Source organism: Elgaria multicarinata, chromosome 3 (assembly GCF_023053635.1).
Source record: "Elgaria multicarinata webbii isolate HBS135686 ecotype San Diego chromosome 3, rElgMul1.1.pri, whole genome shotgun sequence".
NCBI lineage: Eukaryota > Metazoa > Chordata > Lepidosauria > Squamata > Anguidae > Elgaria > Elgaria multicarinata.
The window spans coordinates 25874905-25894562 of record NC_086173.1 but is presented as its reverse complement, the minus strand read 5'-3'; the positions used below and the strand labels follow the sequence as shown (position 1 = coordinate 25894562).

The 19658-nt window shown below is 45.7% G+C and overlaps 1 protein-coding gene across 1 annotated transcript in view; it reads right to left on the bottom strand.

The window, feature by feature from the left end:
- Positions 1 to 236: 236 nt before the first annotated feature.
- Positions 237 to 19658, bottom strand: part of MARCHF9 (membrane associated ring-CH-type finger 9) — a 48401-nt gene continuing 28979 nt past the window's right edge. Inside the window, exons 2-4 of the mRNA XM_063119683.1 lie at positions 14589 to 14744; positions 12863 to 13055; positions 237 to 643 (exon numbers count right to left, since the gene is read on the bottom strand). Coding sequence (XP_062975753.1) covers positions 315 to 643; positions 12863 to 13055; positions 14589 to 14744 — 678 coding nt within the window. The 3' untranslated portion in view covers positions 237 to 314. The remainder of the gene's footprint in view (positions 644 to 12862; positions 13056 to 14588; positions 14745 to 19658) is intronic.

The following is a 19658-nucleotide window of genomic DNA, read 5'->3' as shown; positions in this document are numbered from 1 at the left end:
ACGGAAGCTGGGAGGAGGGGTCTCTCCTTTCACCTTAGATTGGAGAGGGGGAAAAATTCACATTGATGGGAGGGCAGGAAGGTGCAACCAAGTTGAGGCACTCCCCACACTCAACGAGGAAGAGGTGGGCGGGGTCTGCGGCAACGCCACACAGAACCAGGTGCCTCCCATGTCGGACAGTATACAGCGTGCGGCCTACCCCGTAGGGGCTCAAAATGGAGCCTGTGAAGGCATCGGAAGTGAAGGCGTCAGCTTCTTCCTTCCATGGGAACCATGGAGCCTCTTCCTCTTGGCAAAGGCTCCGTAGGCTCTTATTATACTGTCGTCACCCTCATGACAACCTCACGGCTGGAACTGGAGCCCCCACGATGTTCGTTAGGCCGCAGGTGGCTGAGAATGTGCAGAATTGTATAACCACAGTGATGGTTCAAAATAGTCCTAACCCGCTGTCCCCGCTGGGAGGTTCTCTCACTCCCTGAGGAGGGGTTCGTCCGTGAATTCCGCCCTCCGGGCTTTGTGCTCCCGCCAATTGGTTCCCCCAGGTCCTTGGCCTTGTCATAGTTCAGCACCTTCCACTGTTGGTTCACCGCCTGCCAACGCTTGAATATTCGATACACCGAGGAGCCCTCGTGGATAATCAGACCTATGGAGAGAAGGAGGGAGAGATGAGGCAGTCGCCTGGGTGGAAAGCAGTATGACCACACTATGGGATTGTTGCCCTGTCAAGGGTGCAGTGGCCAGCAAGCAAAGCTATTAAAACTTTGGAAATGGGGTTTATCAAGGCTCTTCAATTTCTTTTAACACCTCAGAATGCTGGCTTTATCTTTGACTCCTCTCAATCCTTTGTTCACTATATCCAGTCCGGCACCGAGTCACGTTGCTTTTTCCTTTATAATACTGCAAAAACAGCCTTTCCTCTCTGCCTCTTCAGCAAAAACTCCGGCCCACGCCTTGCTGGTCACCTCTGACCTTTACTGCAACCTTCTGCTCTTCACCCTTCCATGATTTCACCTCAGTCCCCTCACTTCGCTGCCAAAATCATTGCTCTCTCTCATTGCCCAGTCCACATGGGGGCCCTCCTTAAATGAGTTATGCTGGTGTCCTGTTCACTCGTGGTATCCAGCACAGGCGTTGTCCTAACCTTCAAAGCCCTCCATGGCCTTTCTCCCTCTTTTCTCTCAGCTCTTATATCCTGACACATCCTTGCTCGTGACCCTTTGCTTGTCCAGTTCAACCACGCTCAGTCATCCCTTCAACTGACTCTGTGTCCATTGTCTCGTTGCCCCCATGTCATTGGAACTGCCTCACAGAGCACCTGCATGATGGCGCCTCTCTTGCTTCCTTCAAATCCTTCCCCCAAACCACATTTATCACGAAGCCTTTTGCACAGCCTTCCAGATGTTTTGGACTATAGCTCCCATCATCCCCAGCCACTAGCTGTACTGGCTGGGGCTGATGGAAGTTGTAATCCAAAACATTTGGAGGGCAGCAGGTTGGGCTTTAGACAACCCTCTAGTTCCCTAGCTGTACTCTAAGGCTGCAACAAACCCTAAATGCATGTAACTGAAATAATCCCATATTCTTTCCCCAGCCACCACTTCTCTCTAATTCCTCTGTCAAACTTCCGATTGTAAGGATCTCAGGGCAGGGACCTGCCCGCTTGTACTCTGTAAAGTACCATGCACATTGTAGCACTATATAATTACATGAATGAAGTAATTTTATATTTTGTGCTTCTGGTTCGCACCTTCATCTATTTTCACCTCCAATTTAGCCTAAATTCATCCCTCTGCCACAATGTACCCATTTCTCTAGAATCATTCCTGCACTGAGCAGGGGATTGGACTCAATGGCCTTATAGGCCCTTTCCAGCTCAACTATTCTATGATTCTATGATTTATCTTCTATAGTTCTGCGTGCATGGAATTTCCACAGAGAGCTAGTTCACTGCGTTTGGATATGGGAGATCCAGGTTCAAGCATCTTGCCCAGCCACAAAGCTTACTGGGTAGCGTTGGGCTATCGCTCAGCCTTACCCATTTTGCAGGGCCCTTGTGAGGACAAAGTGATAAGAATACATTGGCCCCGTTCAGAAGACACCTTAAACCATAGCTTTAACCACGGTGGTTAAGCCAGAAAGCCAGGCTATGTTCAGAAGACACCTTAAACCACGGCTTTAACCATGGTGAATAAAGCCCTATGTAGGCTGACCATATGAAAAGGAGGACAGGGCTCCTGTATCTTTAACAGATGCATAGAAAAGGGAATTTCAGCAGGTGTCATTTGTATATATGGGGAACCTGGTGAAATTTCCTCTTCATCACAACAGTTAAAGCTGCAGGTGCCCTGTCCTCTTTTAAATCTGGTCACTCTAGTATAGCTCCTGCACCTTTAACTATTGTGATGAAGAGGGAATTTCAACAGGTTCCCCATATATACAAATGACACCTTCTAAAATTCCCTTTTCAATACAACTGTTAAAGATACAGGAGCCCTGGTCCTCCTTTTCATATGGTCACCCTAGTTTAAGTTGTCTTCTGAACACAGCCTGGCTTTCTGGCTTAACCACCGTGGTTAAAGCCGTGGTTTAAGGTGTCTTCACTGTAATCCAAACTGAGCCCTTAAAATATAACAGGGGAGAAATTAACAGCAAAGAAATAATAATCTGATTACCTGATACAATGCATTGCATGCTGAACTAATTATATTTGTTTCTAGTCCTTAGGGAAATCTATGAAGTATGCAGGGAGTATACATCCTCTGCCTTAGAAGACTGCCACCTAGCTTCTTCCCGCACACTCAGGTCCTCTGGGAAGGGTTTACTCTAGTCAGCCACAACTAGGCTGGCAACTGTTACCCAGAGGACCTTTTCTTATGCCACCCCCAGGCTGTGGAATTGCCTGCCAGAGGAGATTCGTCAGCTTAAAGCTCTCTCAGAGTTTAAGACAGCTCTAAAGACTAGTCTCTTCCAGCAGACCTACCCAGATGAATTTTAAACCTAAGAATTTTAAGATGTTGTGACAGTTATTTTATTATTGTATTGGTTTTATATGCTCTTTTAACTAATTTTATGTATTATATTTTATTTAGTGTTGGTTTTGTGACTATGATTTAGCACATATGAAATATATTTGGTTGTAATGTAAAAGCATTAAAAACCTTTAGAAATAAGTAAATATAGTTATTCCTAAGGCAATAAAGTATAATCTACCTGTCTCTAAATCAAGCCATTTGTTGGGCCTCTTAAAATATTATGTTAATGTCATTCTCACAGAACTGGCATAAAACTTAATTCCATATGATTAAATATTGCAGGGAAATAAAAAAGAATTGCTAGAATATTTACGATTAAAAACTGGGTACTGCTGCTACTCCTATATACATTTATCTGAGAGTAAGTCCCGTTGAACTCAATGAAGCTTATCTCTGAGTAGACATGCATAAGACTGCAGTGTAAATGGCAAGATCATGTGCATGTTTACTCAGAAGTAGGTTCCACCAACTTTAATGGGGATTACACCTAATTAAGTGTTTCTAGCATTGCTGTGTTTAATGAGGATTATTCCCAATTAAGTGTGTGTAGCCATGAGTCTTGGTAAACTATGTATATGAATAAATGAGCAGTGTTGAAATGATCACAAGAATCTAGATGTCTATTGAGCAGTTTTCAAGAGGCCTAGGATCCGTTCATTAGATTTTAGAATAGGACCGATATAGGGGTTTAATATATCTTATCAGTCATCTTCACTATTTTTCACACAGGAGTCCCTTTGGCCTCAGGCACTGCCACCGAGGACTCTTGAGGTCCTTCAATGTGTGGTGGGGGCCTCTACTCTCCCCTCCCCCCATCAAGTGGTGATGCTTTTCACCAGATTTTTGGGGCCTCTCCTCCCCATCCTATTCCACATCACCCAAACAAGGCCTCATCTGTCAGTCACAGAGAGAGAGAGAGAGAGAGAGAGAGAGAGAGAGAGAGAGAGAGAGAGAGAGAGAGAGAGTTTAGCCCTAGCCCTAGCTAGGGGAAACCTCGCGTTGGAATTAACATGAGATCTTGCCCCCATTTACACGTAAGGTGCGATGACCTTAGGAAGAGAGGCGTTGCACCCGCCATTTTAAAAAAATTTAAAGGGAGAGGAGTGCACAAACACTCGTGCACTGAAGGTAGGTGCTTTTTAAAATTTAATTTAATTTCCCTGCACCCCCCACCCTAACCCCGATGGGTGCAGCGCTCCTGAGGAATGCTGTGCCTCGTGCGCGCTCCCAGCTCTGCACGAGTAAAAAGTGGGCCCAAAGGGGAGGGCTATATCTCGGGGCAAGGGAGGGATGATCCCTCCCTGATCCCGGGATCCCCTGTGTGTCATCTGGACGCACAGGGATGATCCTGAGGTTCACCCTGGGATATAGCCTGGTCTAGCTAAGGCTAAAGAGAATGGAGGAGAACTGCCAATGGTCTTGCAGTGAAGAACAGGGTGTTATATCATAACATGTGTAGTGATGCACTGGACTGTCTGTTACGGTTTGTTGTTATTGTTGATACTTGTATGAGTTTTGTAAAAAAAAAAAATTTTTTTTAAATAGACCAATGCTTTTTTAAAATTAAAACTTTAAAAAAAATAAATTAAAAAACCCTCTTTATCCAGCCTCCACCCTGTCACGTGCTCAAACTCTGGGTTATAAATAACTTCTCCCGACCGGACAGCACCCAGTGACAATCAATCGAGCTCCTGCCGTCCCCTAACGTGGCTCATTACCATGCGACACGTGTCCCCGTTGAATCAATGGGAAATGGAAAAGTCATTCATTCATTTCCCCATGACAGCGCACTGCTCCCTGGCTGTTATCATTCCGTCTCGCCAGAGCTCATCCGTCAGTGCCACAAATGCAGCCCAGCCTCTTTACTGAATGTCATCGGCTTCCAATTAAAAAAGTCTTCCTCTCCCATTGGGGGGTGCGTAGCGCTAGAGGTAAAAGGTCCAGCCATCTGCCGAAAAACCCACGGGCAAAGGCAGCCGCAGGGCGTACCAAGTCTTAATTATGCCACCATCGTCCCGCCTGCCCTACCTTCAACTATGCGTGAGGCCATTGTCAAAGACGTGGGACGTGCAAGCTGCCAGGGTGCGCCATTGATGGAAAAGGATTAAACCACCCATTGAGCAGACTTGCCAGACCCACTGGCTCTTTCAGCTTTGGTAATCTCTAGTGTGTGTTATGGTATTACGCTGGAATGTGTCTGCTGGACTTTTTATCCATGCTGGTTTTGACTCGTTGGAGGATTTTGGTGTGTTTTAACCTGTACAGCGTCTAGAGCGGCTTCATCAATGAGCCGTGAACAAATGCGGCCTGCACACGTGGCCCCCATTGCTGGTTTTACAGAGTCCTCTTGCCACTGTCACAAGATGTGGTGATGGCCACCAATTTGGAGGGCTTTAAAAAGGGGTAAATTCCTGGAGGAAAAGGCTATTAATGGCTACTAGCCTTGGAGGTTATATGCTACCCCCAGTACCCAAGTTGGTAAGTCTATATGCACCAGTAGCTGGGGAACATGGGTGGGAGAGTGCTATTGCACTCATGTCCTGCTGGTGGTTTCCTGGTCGACAGCTGGTTGGCCACTGTGTAAACAGACTGCCGAACTGGATGGACCCTCGGTCTGATCCAGCAGGGCTCTTCTTATGTTCTTAACATCCAAATTTGCTAATGCAGCAATGGAGCCAGCAAAGAAATCACTGCAATTTTCAAGGGAAACAAGGCATGTGGGGAGTTCAGACTTTGTTTGTACACAGAAATACACTAACAGAAGTGTGCTTCTGCTTGGAAATAAGCATGTACTCCCTGAGCACTTCGTTTTCCTGAAAAACTTGCCATCAGTTTTGCTGCTGCTTGGGTGACAAATTCAAAAGAGCCGGTGTGGTGTAGTAGCTAAAGTGTTGGACTGGGAGTCGGGAGATCCGGGTTCTAGTCCTTACCCAGCCATGGAAACCCACTGGGTGACTTTGGCCCAGTCACAGACTCTCAGCCCAACCTATCTCACAGGGTTGTTGTTGGGAGGATAAATGGAGAGGTGGAGGATTATGTACACCACCTTGGGTTCCTTAGAGGAAAAAAGGCAGTATATAAATGCAATAATAATAATAATAATAATAATAACAACGACACAGTGGCAACAAATTCAGCTGCAGTGGGTGTGGGGTGTAGTCCTTGGTGGGTTCTGGGGAGGGGAGGGGGTAACATCTGGATGTTGATCTTCCCTGACTTATGGAATGGTGACACAACATAGGTGCCCAGGAACACAGGCCTGGAATCAGGGACCTTGGTTCCCAGAACCTAGTTATTTTTAAAGGAAGGGCCACAGCACAGTGGCAGAGCACAGCAGAGGCTGGTGGTTCCGAGATCAGTGGGGTGTTGAATTGGCTTCATTGACGTTGTAGCTACCAGCTTCCACTGGTAGAGCCCTCCTTTGCCTGCAGAAGGTCCCAGATTCAATCCCTGACATCTCCAGGTACAACTAGGGAAGAATCCTGCCTGAAATCCTAGACTAGCCTTTCCCAACATGGCACCCTTCAGATGTTTTGCACTACAACTCACAGCATTTCTGGCCATGGACCACACTAGCTGGGGTAGGTGGGAGTTGAAGTCCAAACTATATGGAGGACACTGTGCCACAACACAGACTCTTTACAACAAGCTTGTCCGCGGACACTTCCTGCTCAAGTTAGGCACCATCACTTTATGAGCTTGAGGTGAGGGACAAACACCACCTTTCTACAAACTATGTGGAGAAAGGGGTTAAACAGGAATAATTTCAGGAATAAAATAACGCGCTGTGAATTATATGTGCTGATGGTGAATTAATGTCAGAACGGGTGTTATATGTATATAACTGCAGATGATAAATGCCAAGGAGACACGTGGGATTTTTGTGGTAGTAAAACAAACTGAGTACAAATTTATTTCAATGTTCACAAACTTTGTTTCATAATACAATTTTTCAGACCCTTGTTAAAACCTCTTATCCAATCCTTTCTTCTCATACACACTTTTCTTTTCTTTCACACCTTCACTCTTGAACTTTCTTTATTATCAGGATTGTTTAATATACACCAACTGACTATTTGCACACTACACTCAAAAGACAACCCTCTTTACCCTGATCCTCTAATTCTCCCCTCGAACCAAAGTACTTTTTAAACACACTCCCTTATAACCTCAGTCATTCCCTTATATATCCTCCTCTCCCTTCCTAAGATATTCTATCTTCACCTACTCAGGTCAACATTCTAAATACAATAGACTTATAAATTCTAGACATACATTAGGGAACTGACTTGTGGGGTGTAACGCCACAGACACCAAGTTGGAGAAAGCTGTTCTGGATAGTACTAAGCTAGATGGTCTGACCTTAGATTTCCTGTAGGTCTAGCTAACAGGTGGGCTCAGTTCCAGCTTTAGCAGTACCGGCTAATAAGCTGATTTGATGTTGCAAAAGTTGACAAAGTTTAAATACTCACAGGGCAGTCATCAGGCTGTACCCAGACAAAATTGCTTACAGGCACGGTTCTCTCACGACTACACACACACACACATACACTGCCCCAAGTTGTCTCTCATTAAAGAACAACAGCAGAGTTGCTATTTCAGTCTGGTGAATTATATATAAATAGGCACTTCTTTACTTATAGAAGAGAAGTAGGATGAGACACCTAAATTCCAACCATCTTTCAGGCAAGCTGAAGATGAAACAGCACAGTTAACATTTCATATTAAGGGCAATCAATCATGATGCTGGGCAAGGCCCAGCTGAAGTTAAGTACCTTTAAGACCCATTGATTGAAGAGACAGAAGCATATGTTTAACATTCCTATTATAACCACTGAAACTTCAAAGTGCTTAACTTTGGATCAACAACAACAACAACAAGCCTAGTCAAGGAATAAAAGACTTCTGAATTGGCAGCACTAATTTGTATTCTTCAGGCTAAACTGGATATGCAGCTGGTTTACTTGTACAAACTCGGTGGAATGTGTTGTCCCAGCCAGATAGGTGAAGGGGTGGGGTGCTAAATCCTCCTCATTGTCTTTCCTCCCCTCCCAGTAATATTCTCCTCAGCTGAGTTCTGCTACCAAAATGATGCTGGGGGGTGGGGGTGGGGCGGGGAGGCAGAGCGGCTATCAGGAGGGGGGTTGGGTTAAACAGCTGACAAGGGGGGAGGATTCTGCTCTCTCCCCCCCCCATTTTATCTACAGAGCCCAGTTTAAACCTGGAGTAGGCCACTTGTAGCCCTCTAAGAAGTTCTGGCCTACAACTCCCATGATCCCTCATCACTGATTATGCTGGCCAGGGCTGGTGGGAGTTGTAGGCCAAAGCATCTGAAGGGCCACAAATTGTTTCTGCCACCATCCTGTCTAGTTCGCCCTTACATTGGGCAAGTGAGTTCCCCAACCAATAAATCTTGATCAGCTATTTCAGTTCTTATGAGCTTTACAGCAGGCCTTCTGATATCACAGCGGGTCTTTGTCAACTGCCATCTGAGAGGCAACCATCATGTCCTCTATCTGCCATTGGCTCAGATGCTCTGATGTCACAGCATGTGAGGCCAAACTAAACATTACATGGTAGATCTGTGATTGGATTGCACAATGTTTTATTTTTAAAACGTTACAGCAACTACAGGGAAGCAGGGCTAGGGGAAGAGGGTGTTTAATGCTTTACCCCTGCCATTTTCCTGATTTGAGTTGCCTTCTGAAGCTAATGTTAGACCTGGAGAGGGGTGCAGGGCGAGGACCCAGTCCCTGAATCTCAAACATGGGGAAAGAGTGGCCCTCCAGATGCTGTTGAACTGCAAAACCCATCTCTTACTATTGGCCAGGCCGGCTAGTACTGATGGGGATTGCAGTCCAACAACATCTGGAGGGCCACATATTCCCACCTCTGCTGCATCTTTCCCCCTGTATTGCTTACAAGGTTTATTTGAGGTTGTGTGTGCGCAATTTTGAGAAAATAGCAGAGGAGGAAAGGGTTAAACACACAAAAGTATTGCATGGGATCTTCCATACATCAAGCAATTTGGCCTGGTGTTGTTGTAGGCCTTCCAGGCCTTGACCCACACAAATGGCTGCTCTGGGGCAATGGAGAAGCATTTGATTCCACATTTTAAAGCCCATGGACAATAGAGTGACCATATGGAAAGGAGGTCCTGTATCTTTAACAGTTGTATAGAAAAGGGAATTTCAGCAGGTGTCCTTTGTATGCATGCAGGACCTGATGAAATTCCCTTCATCACAACAGCCCTGCCCTCTTGACCCCTGGAGTTTGCTGCAAGTGGTTGTTGCCAATCTTCTGTTCTGTTCAAGCATAAATGCTCTTCGGTCAGCAGCTAGGTCCTATTCATTCCTTGAAAGAGGACAATCATTTTTAAAAATGGGACGGGGAGAACCATGAAGATCTCATCAGGATGTTAACATCCTCACCCAGAAACAATGATGGGTCCAAATGCCCATAGACCAAGGTAGAATTTAATAAAATGCATGCATGCAGCAGGATCACAGAATGGTCCAGGAGTATCTGAGGCTGCAGCACTGCTACAGCTAAGCAGGTGAGGGCCTGAACAGCCCGTGGATGGGTTACTACCACCAGTCCCATGTAACAGCAGAGTATAATAAAGTATTTTAAAGGAATCAATGTGTGCATCACAAGATGAACTTGGCTCTGCCTCCAAGTCCCTTAAAAGCTATTCATTCTACACAGGCCTAAACAAGCCACCATCACATTGAAGCGGGTTCTCAGTGGGCCCCCACCCAGGGCTTCTTGCAAAATATAGTTCTCTTTCTCCCCTCGCCACCCCCACACTCACCACAATGCTGGGTATTTCGCTAGCTTAAAAGGACTGGAAGGGGAACCGTAGCATGTAAATCAGCCAGGGATTTAAGGGGAGATGGTTGGGCTTACTTGTGCTTGATGTCATAATGGGTTGCTTGGCACACTGGGGGGAAACAGAAGTGAGGGGGAAGATGGAACCAGAAGGTTGTGCCGTGGATAGGAGTGGGTGGAGCAGGAGGCCTGGATGGTTTGTAAACTATGCTATGACACGCCAGCCGAGATGACAGACGGGCTCCTCCTTCCTCCAAGGGTGGGACATGTGTTTAGCTCCGTGGGCCACACAAGAAATATTTCATGAGTGAGAAACCTGTGACTAAGTTGTATGTTATGGCATCATGTCATTAGCATAACACTGTTATCACTTTTCTAAATGTGGTGAGCATAGAGCTACTATTTGTGGCTATTTTCTACTTTTCAGAACATCATACATTTTTTTCCCTTTAAACAAAACCCTCCTATCATCCTGGAGATTCATGAACAAAGGATGAATCAAAGCTGAATTACACAATGGACCTGGGCTTCTACTGCCTCGCTGCTTAATATTCTTCAGCATTTGTGCCATCACATTTTCAAGACTTATCTCAGCAATCATGAGGCCTAGAAACTTAAGAGAGAGAAAAACTGGGATTCTAAGGCCTACGATTAGAGCCTGTGATCTCCTGAGGCTTTTATTAACATTTAACTGTTGACAAGTTTGTGTCTTAAGGCTGCATTAAAGGTCAATACTGACATTACATTTTATCCACACAATCTGAAAACCCACATCTTAAATCTTCCCGTCAGTTTGGAACATTAAGGGCAGATTGTATCCAATGTTAGTCCTACTTAAAATAGAGCCATTGAAATGAATGAGCCTTCAGTTAAAGTAACATTGGATGATAGTATTATTATTATTATTATTATTATTATTATTATTATTATTATTATTATTATTATCCCGCCTTTTGCCCAATACTGAGAATATGACCCTCTCTGTGTGTCTCTGTCTTTCTTGCTTCCAACGGATGCTAGCAAAATTCCAAAACTCCTCCAGATGCTGGGGGTGGGGGCAGGAAGTATGTGCAAAATTCACATGCACCTCATCAATGAAAGCAGAATTGACTCTGATCCTTGGAAAATGAAAAGCAATATTTCATTTTTAAAATAAAAAAGTGCTGGGGCTAAATACAGCACAAAAGCTGTATCAAGCGTTCTACGATTAGTTGTAGTTGGTGAAAGCCAGGCACTCTACAAATGCTCATAAAAAACTCCCATCTTGTTCCAGGAATATAGATTTCAGGCCTGTGAAAATTCCATATCAAGAATAGTTAAATTCGGTGCCTTGTAAAAATTATACAAGATTAAGCAGATTTGTAGGCGTTTGTATATTCTGCATAATTTATTTCTCGGGGCACGGGGGAAGAACAATGCAAGGAACTCCAGAGTACCTGTGCAAGGCTCCTTGCATAGAAGGAACAACCTAGCCACAGTAGTGCATGCACTAGTAACTTCCTGATTAGACTACTGCAATGCACCCTACATGGGGCTGCCCTTGAAGATGACTTGGAAGTTGCAGCTAGTGCAAAATGCAGCAGCTAGATTGCTGGCAGGCACATCTTACAAAGACCACATAACACTGGTCTTAAAGGAACTGCACTGGCTGCCTATACGCTTCCAGTCGGAATTCAAGGTGTTGGTAATGATGTTTAAAGCCCTAAATGGCTTGGGACCTCGATACTTGAGGGAGCGCCTCTCCTTATATATGCCTGCCCGAGACTTGAGATCTGTTGGAGGAGCCCTCCTCCGCATCCCACCAACATGAGACATACGCTATGGTGGGACAAGGGAGAGGGCTTTCTCTGTTGTGGCACCCCAACTGTGGAATGCCCTCCCCTTGGAGGTCTGACTGGCGCCAACATTGGCTTTATTCCGGCGCCAAGTAAAAACATGGCTTTTTTACAAAGCCTTTAAGGGTTAAATTCACCAAGCTTGCACATTGTTTTAACTTTTTAAACTGTTTTTACTGCTTTTAAATTATATACTGGTTTTAACTTGATTAATGGTTTAATTCATTTTTAGCTCTGCATATTTATTGTTTTATATTGTATAATTTTGTCTGTATGCCACCCAGAGATCCTAGTGATATAGGGCAGGATACAAATGTTTTAAATACATAAATAGAATCTTGTTCACCTTGCTCCTCTCTCAGCTTCAATTATTTTACCAGCTATTGCTAATTATTCAGCATCTTTACATCTTTAAGGACTAGAATCTTGTGGTTTTTATATATTTTTAAAAGAGCTTAGATTTCCGGGATGCTGAGTTCTGAACGCAATATACCATTTGGTGCTTGTCTAAAGTCCAGACATACCCCTAGCCATGTTATTTAAAGGCTATTTGCAGGACTATTTAAAAATGCCACTGCGAGAGGGTGGGGGGGAGGGAAGAGAGTATAACCCATAGGAGCAAACTGTTACAATCTCAAGCCAAAGCAGGATGTAACAAAACCAGTACATAGAGAAGTGCTTTCTGACCCCAGTGGAAGCATACCCTACCCCATCCTAATTTCATCTGGTGTGTTACTGTGTTCCCAAGGCTATTCCTTGGAGGCACTGCTTCAGAATTGGATTTCTTTAATGGCTAGAAATCTTCGGAAATCCACCACATAGGAAGTGGCTTTATACTGAGTCAGATTCTTGGTCCATCTAGCTCAGTACTGTCAGCACTGACTGTCAGCAATAGCTTTCCAGGGCTTCAGGCAGGAGCTTTTCCGGCCCTACCTGGAGAAACCAGGGATTGAACCTGGGGCCTTTTGCATGCAAAGCATCAGCTCTACCACTGAGCTATATAGTCCCTTCTCATTGGTAGTGAGTGATTAACACATGTGCACTAGTCCTTTGGAGGTGGAGCTGATGCGAGACTGTGTTTGTGCTAACCAGGAGGCTAACCAGGGCCTTTCCCATTCCTTTGCTAAGCAACAAAAGAGGCTCCAGGTAGGAGGAAGTTCTCACCTATGCAGACGATGTCCATGAAGCCATACATCCCATAGCAGATCTGGAAGAGCAGGTCCTGCCGCTGCCACTTGGCCGAGGGGCTAAGCGATGACCAGATGAGCCACGAGATGCTGGCAATGAGGAAGAGAGAGCCCAGGATGATGGCTGCAATCTGCACCTTTTCGATCACCGTCAGGGAAATTGCCTGCCACTGCGGAGGGAAAACAGCGCAGGGAGTTAATGTTGGTGGGTGCTTTCGTTGAGCGGATGGAGGAGCACTGAGGCGGGATTGGCCAAGGGGTGCAGAATCTTAGGATGACAATGTACAACGTATGCAATGTGGATAGGTTTGAGATCCGTGAGAAAATTCTAAAACTAAGTTATTGCACATTCTGTGAGAGTATCTTCTTCCTATGGTCCCTTTTCCGCAACCAAACCAGATCACTGAAAAGAAACAAGAAAAATGACCCAGAACCAGGCCAGGCAGCATGTGGCACTCCAGATGCTGTTGGGCTGCAGCTCCCAACAGGCCTCACCATTGGCCAGGCTGGCTCTGCATCAAGTCAAGCCAGTTTGCAGATTTTCAAGCTTTTTTAAAAAATGTGTAAATATAAATCTGTGCAAATTTCAGCCATACGTTGCGCAAATCACGGTCGCAATTTGCACAAATCATGCAAATTACGGCCTCGATTACGCAAATTGCAGCCGCAATTTGTGCCAAGCACATAAATTTAAAAAGTGGAAAAGTTACTAAATTTTGAGAAAATCCATGGCTCAGCTCACAAATGCCAGCTAATTTGGGGGCTCTGCAGAAATGCGGTGAGCCCCCAAAGGGCTGGACTTCCCAGCAGCAGACACCCCCTACTCCACCCCAGGGTATGGGAGTTGGGCTGGAAGGGGACAGAGCTGCTCAGTTGCTTTTCCCACTGAACAGCTTGTCCCTGGTGTCAAGCAAATGGTCCACCGGTGCATGACTCAGGGCTGATTCTTTTCTGGCCCCTGCAAGGTCACCACCATGAGATTTCCCCCTGTCATTTTTGCATGGCAAACATTTTCCCTCAATGCAGCCACAACATGAACCTGGTGAGTCACAGAGCTCACCATGCAGCAGCCTGTACAGAGAAAGTATGTGTGTTGGGTGGGGAGAGGTTTCTAAGTCGTGTCAGGAAACGGTACGAGAATCAGACCCAAAACATTAATCTGTCTGTGAGAGTCAACTAGGAAGTGGATGTACATGAACGCTTAGAAGGACTTGCTCGATTGGCAAAACATGCCTCCTTGCACAAGCTGGTGTGGCACATTCAATCTATACAAGTGTATAGTGTAAAGTATGACTTAGGTTCACCTGTTTCTTTCTGCTTTGCAGGTGAATATTTTGATCATCAGTAGGAACAAGAAGGTAGCAAAGGACAGCTGGATTTGGCTCCCTGATGGATGACATCTGACACCATCGTCAACAACCCCCTCTGCCTCTTGGCAAGATCTCAACTGCTTTTGGTGGGAGGCAGAGTAGGCACAAATGGAAAATGTGACCCAATGTCCTCAACAGGGGTACAGGCCTTTGTGGGCCACCTTCTGAGTTTACGCTTGCCTCGCTTGCTCCACACCCTGAATGAGAGCAAGGAACAGGTGGCGTCGCAGTTAGACTGGCACATTGCACTTTGCCGAGCACCCTCTGCTGTTGACCCTCCCCTCCCCCAAAACTGGCCAGCTGATAAAACTAAGTTGCCAACCGGAGGCTTACCTGCAAGGGATTCTTTGTGCTGATGGCTAAGACCTGGTATTTGAAATAGCACAGCTCGCAGCTCCAGGAGCCCCTCTCACTGATCCAGCGAATCAGGCAGGGTTGGTGAGTGCAGCGGACAGACCCGTCGCAGCGACATGGGCTTAGCAGCTCCCCCTGCAAGGAAAAGCAATTGGAGAGTCAGGGGCTGAATGAAAATGGGTGTTCATTTAATACTTGTACCCTAACCCAGGGGTGGGCAGAAGATAGATCAAGATAGATCTATCTTCTATTTAGAAGATAGATCAAGGGAAACAAAGCCCTATGAAGAGAGACTGAAAGAACTGGGCATGTTTAGCCTGGAGAAGAGAAGATTGAAGGGAGACATGACAGCACTCTTCAAATACTTAAAAGGTTGTCACACAGAGGAGGGCCAGGATCTCTTCTTGATCCTCCCAGAGTGCAGGACACGGAATAACGAGCTCAAGTTAAAGGAAGCCAGATTCCGGCTGGACATCAGGAAAAACGTCCTGTCGTAGAGCAGTACGACAATGGAATCAGTTACCTAGGGCGGTTGTGGGCTCTCCCACTCTAGAGGCCTTCAAGAGGCAGCTGGACAACCACCTATCAGGGATGCTTTAGGGTGGATTCCTGCATTGAGCAGGGGGTTGGACTCGATGGCCTTGTAGGCCCCTTCCAACTCTGCTATTCTCATCTATGATTCTTTGATCTGCTGGCAGACCTCCAGGTGGTTTGCAGTCTATCACCAAGGATTTCCGACTCCCAACGTTTTAACAATTATTTATTTATTTATTTATTTATTTATTTATTCACTTATTATTTATATCCTGCCCTTCCTTGCAAGGAACCCAGGGTGGCAACACACAACTACCACCACCACAAAAAAACAATACAACACATGAACCCCTGCTAAAATCGTAACTCTAAAATTACAAATCCACAATAAAATACAACAAAACCATCACAATGACACCAGAAAGCAGATAAAACGCTTGTCTGTTCCCCAAAAGCTTGTACAAATGGGCACAGGAATCACAAAAGCATGGGGAACAGCAAAATCTTGAATGCAAAAGTGCTTCCCCCTTCCTAAGTTTGACTGTTAACATCAAGAAAGTTTGTGGGAAAACAGGGTTAGATTTGTGTGTGCCAGTTCTGTGCAAGTGCTAGCATATGCTCAGAAGCACCTTGTTTCACAATTTTATGTCTTCCTTCCAGAGCCTCTATTTTGCATCTGCTTACAGATGATGGACCTTCAGGTTCCAGTGAAAAACAAAGCTAGCCTAAAGTCTGCTCACCCCAACCTTAATCTCCCCATGCTTCCTGGATGACACCATCCCTTAGAGAAGCCACCAACCATTGTAGGAGCATCCAGGACCAATCAGGACAAGCTATCTCCACAAAGCCCACCAAGAGGATTCTGGGTAATATTGGGCATGTCTAGGCTTGTCATCCATTAGGCCTCCTCTCTTTAAAACAAAAACAAAAAAAAGTGGCTCGTTAGTTCTACCTGCTTAATGTGCTGCCAGGAGAGCAAGAGGAGCAATTAGCATCAATATTTCAGACCCACTTGCAGGAAGTATTAATGATGTGTTATGGATATATGCATCGGACAAGGAAATTGCTGCGGATTCCTGTCAGCTGGAGGACCAGGAGCACAGGGGTCACCACCAGGTCTCTCATCACATTCCAGATATGGCCAGTCAGCTTCACAATCCCACTGTTCAACTCACAGCAACGAGGAAGGATTAAATGAGTCCTTTCACAAACAAATTATGACCAAACTGTAGCAGCTTTTGCTGAAGTTGGACGCATTTATTCTGAAAGGAAAGAAGCTGTATGGGAGTTGCAGATTGCACTTCCGCACTGATTTCCCACTGAAAACTACCCACCCATGCAGCTACTGTTTTCCCTGTCCCTGGACAGGGCAAATAAAAACCAGATCTTTAGCAGGGATGAAGTGCAGGAGCAAAACGCTAAGCGATGGCGCAATCCAGACTGGGACCCCACACAACTATGGGCATGTCTATACCACAAGGGTGTAGGGGGAGGATCGCGGACTTACCGGCTTCTGCAATCCTCCCTGGGTGTCTTGACACCTGCACGACATTCTGGAAAGATGTTGTGGCTGCCATTTTTAAACAACAACAACAATGAGGAGCACACTTGCGCTCCACTGCAAAAGGTAAAACGACCCCACTCCCCACCGGCACGGACTGCTGCCGTGCAGCTCCGTGCCTATTTCAAGTGCCCCACTAACCACAGGGAGGATGGAACAACCCAGGAGCAGTGGCCACACAGCCCGCGCTCCACGGAATGATCCCAGAACTGTGGAAAAGTCGGGTTTTCCACGGTTCCTGATATCCCGGGGTAAGTCCTTGCTCGTCCCGGGTTGCCCCCGGGATCCCCTGAGCGTCATGTGGATGCACAGGGATGATCCAAAGACTACCCTGGGATATAGGTGTGGTGTAGACATGCCCTACCTTTCTTTCAAAATAAAGTAGCCAGTTTAAGCACACATTTTTTAAAAAAACAAAACGTTTCATTAACATAATGTGTCATCTGGCCTTTATTCAGAGAGCTGATTTTGGGTGTACAGTAGAAAGCCCAAGGACAAGCTCCATTTAACCATGGACCTTACAAGGGTTGCTTTCACTGATAGGGAAATACCTGTGTACTGAAAGAGCCTATTTCCTCCTACTACTCTCACTCCGTCAATAGCTTATTAAGATTTGTCAGGATCCAATGCAGTGATAATCAATAACAGAAAATTAGGCAGAAGAACGATAACTAAAATTAGAACAACGTCTTAACATTTTTCAGGGGAGAAAAGCCATCCCTTTGGGTGGCACAAAACTATGGGGGGGGGGGGGGAAGCGGCTTTGAATAATTGAATTACGTCTCCCTTGTTAGTGTCGGGGGCCTCTGAGGAATTATTGAAGATCCAGCCTTCTGTTTTCAAGCAGATAAGTAAGAAGATGAGGGACGGGATAAAAGAAGATAAAAGGCAAAGAAGATATGGAAAGAGGTGATGGAGGAGTGTGTGTGTGTGTGTGTGTGTGTGTGTGTGTGATGTGAGCTTGAGTCGCAGGTTACTGTCATTGCTGTTTTGAGGCAGGCAATATTGCTGTATTCAAAGCAACTCAGAGGTACAGGTAAAGCACTACCAGATTCTGGACAGAATAGGAAATCCATAAGCAAATCATACATCATGAAAGCACAGGAATGTTTAGCGCATCTTGTGTACAGATAGTAGGAAGCTGTCATTTGCTGTGGCTTCCCGTCACGTGCAAGCACCGCATGTACACGTAATGTAATTCACATTTCTGAAGAAATGCCTCATTTGTACACTCTTCCTTCCATCTTATTTTTGTGGAGACTCAGGAAGTGGCTTTGTGATCCTCAGAACACAGCTTTCTCCATAGAAGTGCTCTCCTCTCAAATCTTCTTGCTGAAGGAAGCCCACCTTAGCGGTTTGCTCCCAAATTTTAGCCAGCCCAGTGATAACACATATAGAAAGGACTTTAAGGTACTGGTAGGCAACCGACAGTGGTTTTATTTAGACCTGTTCTCACTTCTCCTTTCTATTTTCCATTCCACTACATCGGAATTATAATGTTTTTAATTTTTTTTTTTACTGTATTTTACTTTGCAATTGTGGGACACTTCGAGAGTCTGCAGGAATAACCATGAGGTATATATCTTCTACAAAGAACTATGAGATCACCCCATGGAGCAATACATGTGTCGGTTTCATGCTTCCCCCCCACACCAATATGGAAGTGGTTTCTCTATATGAAGCAGAAGTGGCGTATCTCAGGCTGGGTGGGTGGGGTGGAAGTCAGGTGGATGTGGCCCTTCTGGGGTTCCACGAGTGACCATGCCCCTTTCCCCCTCCCTACATTAATTGTTTGGCAGTTTCCCAAATGTTGTGCTTTCTTCCCCCATTCTAAAAAGTTGAAATGCATCTCTTAAGGCTGAGCGACTGGCAGTAAGAGCTTTCAGCTACAACATGCGGGTACTTGGGGTATATTGGGCCCCACCCCTTTTGCCATTGGCCACACCCCCTTTTGCCATTGGCTCCTGCCCACCATTAGAATGCTCCACCCCCACCCCCGAGGAGCTACTCCCAAATCAAATTCCGCCCTCAGGCTGAAAGAAGTTCAACACCTCTGGTGTAAAAGAAAAGAACTGCATCAGCTCTAAGTCGCAATTATTCAACCTAACTTGCCTTGTACTGAAAAGCTCTGCATGAATTACTCATCTCCCATTCTATACCATCACCACATTGCTCAAAACAATCAGTCATTCAAAGGGTGACCATATGGAAAGGAAGACAGGGCTCCTGTATCTTTAATAGTTGTATAGAAAAGGGAATTTCAGCAGGTGTAATTTGTATGCATGCAGCACCTGGTGAAATTCCCTCTTCATCACAACAGCTAAAAGCTGCAGGAGCCCTGCCTTCTTTTCTAGAGTGATCAGATACAAAGGAGGGCAGGGCTCCTGCAGCCTTAACTGTTGTGATGAAGAGGGAATTTCACAGGTGCTGCAATGCATACCAATGACACCTGCTGACATTCCCTTTTCTATACAACTGTTAAAGATACAGGAGGCCCTGTCCTCCTTTTCCCTATGGTCACCCTCGTCAGTCATGTCTGATCTTCAGTCCACCACCAAAACACACAGAAAAACAGCACGGCTCTTTCCATACAACCCTGCCCCTCTCACCTACTTCCCCCATCCTTCTCTTACAGGGAGGCTGGGGTGAAGCAAGTAGCAGCAGCAGCTAGGCCAGTGGTTCCCAAAGTGGGCGGGTACTGCCCCCTTGGGGGCGATGGGATTGCATAAGGGGGCGTTAAAAGGCAAGGGGGCGGCAGGGGGGTGCTAAGAGGCAAGGGGGCGGCAGGGGATTGCTCAAGGTGGTCTTTTCCAAGAAGCGCCTCTCTAGAAGGTCTTAAAACCCAGGGACATTTTTATGAGAGAAGCTAGTTTGGTCCCAAGCCATATAGGGGAAGAATCCACACATGTATTAATACCGTTTAAGAAGAGTCCTTTTAATGGTGAATTGAAATG